This window comes from Oratosquilla oratoria, chromosome 8 (assembly GCF_046742065.1).
Source record: "Oratosquilla oratoria isolate Oo_2021 chromosome 8, ASM4674206v1, whole genome shotgun sequence".
NCBI classification, from domain to species: domain Eukaryota; kingdom Metazoa; phylum Arthropoda; class Malacostraca; order Stomatopoda; family Squillidae; genus Oratosquilla; species Oratosquilla oratoria.
In genome coordinates this window covers 8288743-8296242 of record NC_134784.1, presented here as the reverse complement: position 1 = coordinate 8296242, position 7500 = coordinate 8288743, and the positions used below count along the sequence as shown (strand labels likewise).

The 7500-nt window shown below is 38.4% G+C and overlaps 1 protein-coding gene across 1 annotated transcript in view; it reads left to right on the top strand.

Moving 5' to 3' along the window:
* The window catches only part of LOC143027295 (adipokinetic hormone/corazonin-related peptide receptor variant I-like), a 113351-nt gene that overhangs the window by 20665 nt on the left and 85186 nt on the right, over positions 1–7500 (top strand). The window contains exons 3-4 of the mRNA XM_076188563.1: positions 5510–5591; positions 6801–6927. Coding sequence (XP_076044678.1) covers positions 5510–5591; positions 6801–6927 — 209 coding nt within the window. The remainder of the gene's footprint in view (positions 1–5509; positions 5592–6800; positions 6928–7500) is intronic.

Below are 7500 nucleotides of genomic sequence, written 5' to 3'. Positions count from 1 at the left end.
TACAGTGCTGTCGGCACAATCACTCCTTCATATAACCTCCTCTTAGCATCCATTCTCAAATGTCTATTTCCTATTACACTTTTTAATCCACCAAGGCATTTACTCGCTTCTCTCAATCTACATTCTACCTCCACCCCCACTCCTCCCTTTCCTGCCACATTCGCACCCAAGTATGTAAAACTATCCACTTCCTCCAGTCTCTCCCTTTATGCTCACTTCCAGCCTGCTGTTACTCTCTCCCCTTGCACATCCCATCACCTTACTTTTGCCCACATTTATCTTCAGCTTTCCTCTTTCACACACCTTCTCAAACTCTGTCACTAACATCCTCAATCCCTCCTCTGATCCTGCTATAAGCGCAGTGTCGTCAGCAAACAACAACTGGCTTATTTCCCATTTTCTTTAACCATCTCTACAACCCCTGACCCACTACCCTCGCATTCACCTCTCGCACCACCCCATCCATATACAGATTGAACAGCCAGGGTGACATAACACATCCCTGACGAAGTCCCACCTTTACCTCAAACCATTCACTCTCTCCATTTCTTATCCTAACACAAGCTCTACTACTCTCATAACATAAGAACATAAGAATGAAGGAGACTGCAAGAGACCATAAGGCCTACACTAGGCAGCTCCATATCCATCACCACCTGCTATTCCCTTCCATAAAGTTGTCTTATCGTTTCTTAAAACAACTGATATTTTCAGCGCTTACTACATTGTTACTAAGTATATTTAATTCGTCGACCACCCTATAAGTAAACCAATTCTTGCCTATTTCCTTTTTGAATTTAAATTTGTCCAGTTTATAACCACTACTGCGAGTCCTGCCCTGTTGTTTTAATAAGATGACCTTGTTTGCATCACCCTTATTAAAGCCTTTGATCCACTTGAACTCTCGTAAAAAGTCTTGACTGCTCTTAACAGCTTTCCTCCTATCCCATATATCTGCAATGTCTCCCATAGTGCCTTCCTGTCTACCCTGTCGTAAGCCTTTTCCAAATCCACAAAAGCCCAAAAAACATCCTTACCTTTTCATACAGATTTCTCTCATAACTGTCTTATCACAACAATCTGATCTACGCAACCTCTACCTGTCCTAAAACCACACTGTTCCTCAACGATTACTCCCTCTGTTCCTCTACTAATCCTCTCAATGAAGACCCTCCCATAAGCCTTCCCAACTACACTCAACAAGCTGATCCCTCTGAAACTACTACACTTACACTTGTCCCCCTTTCCCTTGTAAAGTGGAACTATACAGGCACTCCTCCGGCACTCTACCCTATCACAAACAAACATTAAATAACCTCACCAGCCAGTCCCCCATAACTGTACCCCCTTTCTTCAGACAATCTGCATTTTTTTTTTTTTTTTAATGAAATATAGTTATCCAAGTACCTGGAGTGATAAGGTATCAGAATATCATGAGGGTCTCTCTCCAAACCCCTATGAGTTCATGAACAAACAAACAAACAAGAAATAATAATAAAATAGACAGAGAAGCTACTACTTTATTATAGTATATATATATATATATATATATATATATATATATATATAATCTCTTAAATTCACCAAAAGTACAATTAAAATTGTGTTTACACATAAAAGGTCTTTTATAGATGCTTTAGAAGCCAGTGGTTACATGCTATTCAAAAATCATTGTTAATGCCCTACATCACTCTGTGTTGATTGTTAAAAACTCCCTTAATTAGGACTTTTATCATGTGTCGTGCATATATCTGATTACAAATTGTATTTTTGTGGGTAGCCAATTGTAGGTGGCTGTAATGAATGACTATTTGTAGCTTCAACCAAATTACTTCTATTATTAGGTAAACCGATTGTCCGATTAAATTTGGCGTTAACCTTTCGTTACAAGAACTTATTTACAAGTGTATAGGTATTTCCAGATAATATGTATTGTATGAATTTTATTAAGTCAATATTTCAGTGATTTTAATTACGTACATCCACACGAATGAAAGACACGAAATATTGCTTTATGTTTCAAAATTAGTCTCCTTTTTTTAACATATATGAGTCGACAGACCCGATTCGGTAACTTAACCACAAAACATGATGCCTCATCGCATGCAGAGGGGTAAGTGGTAGGGCATTAATTTCCTCCGGCCCATCACCAAAGATCAGTAATATTAGAGCGTCATACTACTCGGCGGCGGCCATGAGAGGCTCAAGCTTCAGTTTTCCTCAAGACCCTAGAGAGTGCTCATGTACACTCCTACTTATTTTCATTTCAATAGACTTAATTTCAAAGATAACAATAGTGAGTCGATAAAAAAAAACAACAGATGAATAGTATCGCTAAATATTAAGTCAATTGTCGTTTGCGGTGGGTATCTAGAAATTAGTAACTTACACAAGAAAACAAGTACAGCAAGAGCTATCAATTTCGCTTTATAATCTTGTGGAGCAAGGGTAAATGGCAGATACCGGTAGCTATCAAAAGTCGAATTATAACCATTTATCATCACGAAGTAAGTTCTGTATGAACTCTCCACACATGCAAGTATTTTATTGCAATCGATTAGATCATGGGAAAATAACACGTCTAGAAAGATATTTTGGCACAGACGTGGCCAATGCTTATCTAAATAAGGATAAAATTACCAAACTTCTATACTCTTTACTTTTCTTGAACGAGGTAATCTGAATTAAATCATCAGAAGACAAAAAAAAAAAAAAATCAAGCTCACCATCTCAGCACCATGGAGTGGGAAGTAAGAAACCTTTGTCAATTTCGTTTTTTTTTTTTTTCCCGATGTTTGCAGAGTTCACTCTAATTAGCGGTAGAACTTTATCCAGTGAATCCAGGGGTTGTCAAACGCATGGTCCACGAAGTAAGAAGAGCCCGAGTAACTATAATTGTCACAACTGAAAAATACACTAAACAATTAAAACGAGACACAATAGCATTTAACTTATATATATATATATGACATTGATTTTATTTCATAATACATTTACTAGCAATTATGCTCTTTTATTTTAAATTTACTCATATGTAGCCAACAATCTTTGATAGCCCATGAGACCGTGATCAAGTGCATAATGAGCCCTCGAAAGGATTTGAGACTGACTCACCTGAATTAATGTCTTGGCTTCTATGTTTAGTCCTTCTATTTATTCTGGACGTTGCCTGTTGGTTATAAGCAGCTAAGGGGAGCTTTTATGTATATCAAAGGTTTGCACTTATTACGTTTAACTCTATCGTCTATATTTGACTCTCACACCAATTCCCATTGTTGCAATTTTTCAACCAAGAGAAGTCGATATAAACTTAGAACAAATTGAGGCGAATTCCGGACGAAATAGTTTTGGTCGTCTGACTTTATTTTTTATTTCTATTCTTAATTCGTTTATTTGTTTATTCATTTACCTAATTGTCTTTGCCTAAAATCAGCTTCAATAAAGTTATCTCATGTTAACCTAAACAAAACAGTGCCAACTCCAAGAAATTAATTTCCTTAACCTGATAACAGCTTCACATGTACTGCAGATTAATTGTTTATCAATTCAGTTCTTGCTATGACAGACGACTGTATTTTCTTGTTAGTAAGGATAATCAATTTCACAAAACTATAAGATACTAATCGATATCCATTTTCTCTTTCCCACTACTATTTCACCTATAATTCTTCTCCTCCATCACCCTCTTCCTTCTCCTTCTCCTTCTTCTCCTCCTTCTCCTTCTATTTCTCTTTCTTCTTCTTTTCTCCTTTTACTCCTTCTCCTCCTTCTCCTTTTCCTTCTTGTCCTTCTCCTCCTTCTCCCTCTCCTTTCCTCCTTCTTCTTTCCCCTCCTTTTCTTCTGCTCCTTTTCTCCTTTTCCTTTTCTCCTTCTCTTCCAATTCTCCTTCTCTTTTTCCTTTCCTCCTTTTCCTTTCCTCCTTCTCCTTTTTCTTTCCTTCTTCTTCCTTTCCTTTTCTCCTTCTCCTTTTTTCCCTTCTTCTCCCTCTCCTTTTCTCTTTCTCCTTTTCCTTTTCTCCTTCTCCTTTTCCTTTTCACCTTTTCCTTTTCCTTTCCTTATTCTACCTTTTCTCATTCTCCTTATTCTCATTCTCCTTATTCACATTCTCATTATTCTCATTCTCCATATTCTCCTTCTCCTTATTCTCATTCTCCTCATTCTCATTCTCTTCATCCTCATTCTCCTTCTCATTCTCATTCTCCCTCTCCTTCTCCTTCTCCTTCTCCTTCTCATTTTCATTTTCGTTTTCGTTTTCGTTTTCGTTTTCGTTTTCGTTTTCGTTTTCGTTTTCGTTTTCGTTTTCGTTTTCGTTTTCGTTTTCATTTTCATTTCCATTTCCATTTCCCTTTTCTTTTTCATTTTCATTTTCATTTTCATTTTCATTCACCTTCTTTTGCTCCTGTTCCTTCTTCTTTTTCTCCTTCTTCTCCATCTCCTTTTCTTTCTCCATTTTCTCCTCCTTCTCCTCCTTCTCCTTCTTCTCCTTCTCCTTCTCCTTCTCCTTCTCCTTCTCCTTCTCCTTCTCCTTCTCCTTCTCCTTCTCCTTCTCCTTCTCCTTCTCCTTCTCCTTCTCCTTCTCCTTCTCCTTCTCCTTCTCCTTCTCCTTCTCCTTCTCTTTCTCCTTCTCCTTCTCCTTCTCCTTCTCCTTCTCCTTCTCCTTCTTCTTCTTCTCCTTCTCCTTTTCCTTCTCCTTCTCCTTCTCCTTCTCCTTCTCCTTCTCCTTCTCCTTCTCCTTCTCCTTCTTCTTCCCCTTCTCCTCCTCCTTTTCCTTCTCCTTCTACTCCTTCTCCTCCTTTTCTTTTTCCATCTTTCCCTACTATATCTCACCTTCCATTTTTTCTTCTACTTCTCCTCCCCTATTCCATGTCTTCATGTTTTCCCTCTTCCTCCATTCTTCCATTCCGTTCATCTAACCTCATCCATTTTTCTCCTTCTTCTCCTTTCTCTTCTCCTTCTCCTTCTCCTTCTCCTTCTCCTTCTCCTTCTCCTTCTCCTTCTCCTTCTCCTTCTCCTTCTCCTTCTCCTTCTCCTTCTCCTTCTCCTTCTCCTTCTCCTTCTCCTTCTCCTTCTCCTTCTCCTTCTCCTTCTCCTTCTCCTTTCTTTCTTCTCCTTCTCTACACTACCTTGCTCCACTGTATCAACCTTTCTTTTCTACTCTTTAACCTTCTCTCCTCTCTCCTCCTTTAACATGCTATGCTATATCTCCTTTCACTAAAATTCGCTCTTCCATTCCCCTTTCTTTCTTTCTTTCTTTTTTCATTCACCCACATTGCACTTACCCAACATCTCACTTTCTCTCACTTTCTTGATCTCTTATGTTTGTCTTTCCGTCTCTCCTTTCTCTTCTCTCCCGTCTTCATCCTACTCTTCTCCTCTTTACTATGATATTCCCTCACTTATTTCTTTTCTACTCCTTCGCTTACTCCTCCTCCCCCTTCACTCTCTTTTCTACACCTCTATTCTTTCTTCTCTCGTCTCCAACCATATTTTCCTCTCACCTCTCTAACAGGAACTATATCGACTCCACCACGTTGCTCAAGCTCAACCCGGACTTGCAAGAGATTCCTTTCATCATCGCCGTCAGTAATTCCGTCAGTATATACATCAGTTTTTTACTATTATTATTATTATAGATTTATTTTACTTTGTTTATTAATGAATATCCTTAGTTCAGTTTATGTATTTTTATAAGAAAATATCCTTTGATAGGGAGGTGATGTTCAAGTGTGTTATACAAAGTCATAATATCGTACAGGAACATACAGTACATTCACGAGAGCATTATAAACTTACGTGTATACAAAAAACACTACATGAACATACCCAACCGATATATTCCATGTATACATACGGACATATATATATATATATATATATATATATATATATATATATATATATATATATATATATATATATATATATATATATATATATATAAATGCACACAGGCGCGCGCGCGCACACACACACACACACACACACACACACACACACACAAACACAAACACACCCGCGCACGCACACACACACACACACACACACACACACACACACACACACACACACACACACACACACACACACACACACACACACACACACACACACACACTGAGCTGCCACAATAGTGGCCCGCAGCTCATGGTTCGAATCCTGCCCAGGGCCGAAATTATTTCGGTACCGCTGCGCTTCGGGTCGTTACTCTGACTCTCGTGGGCGGGGAGTTGGGTGTGTGTGTGTGTGTGCAAGGTCATAGCATTACCCATAGATCGGACCTACGAGCTCTGAGCTCTCTTCCAGGAGGGAAATAGCTGTCGATCACGAGTCCAACACGTGATCCAAAGACCAAGTGAATACACACAAACACAGTAGATGGACTGATGAGTTGATTAAAAATATGTCTAATGGAAGAGAATTTACCTGAGGACTGGGGTAGTGCCAGTATAGCTCCTGTTCAATGTGTACATGGATGGGGATGGTGCGGAAGACTGATGCGAAGGTGATGGACAGAGATTTGGGGATATTTAGAGATTGAAGGGAAGGGGAAGGTGAGCCAGTTCTTGTTTCTTGATGACACTGCACTGACCACTGATGACTGTTCTCTCCCTCTACTACTATGAGCCAGTGAAACATAAACCATTCCGCACTAATGCTACGCAAAAAGAAAAAAAAAAAGTGGGTCTGAGAGCTGTGAAAGTCAAGGCAACAGCTATTATTGATATTAGTGAAAATGTAGATTGGGCCTTTGGATATTTTCAAATGCACGTTAAATATGTAAATTTACGCGTACTCCACAGGTGCTACATCCGTTCATCTACGGGCGATACTCCATAACGTGTCGTGTTGGGCCCTGCAAGATGTGCTGTAGGCCCTTACGGCGAGGACCTCCCCAGAACTCTTGCAAGAGCAATGCCACTCTTAACGGTAGGTTCCTTGTCAATACTTTAATTCAAAGGTCTATTTTACTTCACTGAATTTTAAGGGTGTCCCTTTCAAGTCAAGTCACAGTATGGAATCATTATTTCATTATTTCGCGAATTGTTGCCTAGGTGTTTCCTAAAGTGTTCCCTCAGAATTTATATAAATAAATATATGTTAAAGTTCTAAACTGTTTGTCCACCTAGATAAGTTTTTGTAGATATATATGGAAGTTGTAATAAGTGGTTGAAACATTTATCACATTTTAATCAATGTCATTGATAATAGCAGCAATGCGTCACCCTGCATTCCAGTGAAGTTTAATAATACAACGCTTATACATTATTATTTTTTGCCTACTTTTTATTTCTTTTTATAATTTTCTGTGACTGGTTTGATCCACGAGAAAGAATTTTTCTTCTTCAAGAATTATCACAGTGACATATTTCTCACATTTTGCCATAATCAAAACCAGAAAATTCTATTCATCGGACTGAAACTTGTAGAACAAATCGAAGAACTATACAGTTATATGTAAAATATGTTCTTATTGTAGTATATGTCAAATTATTTCACTAT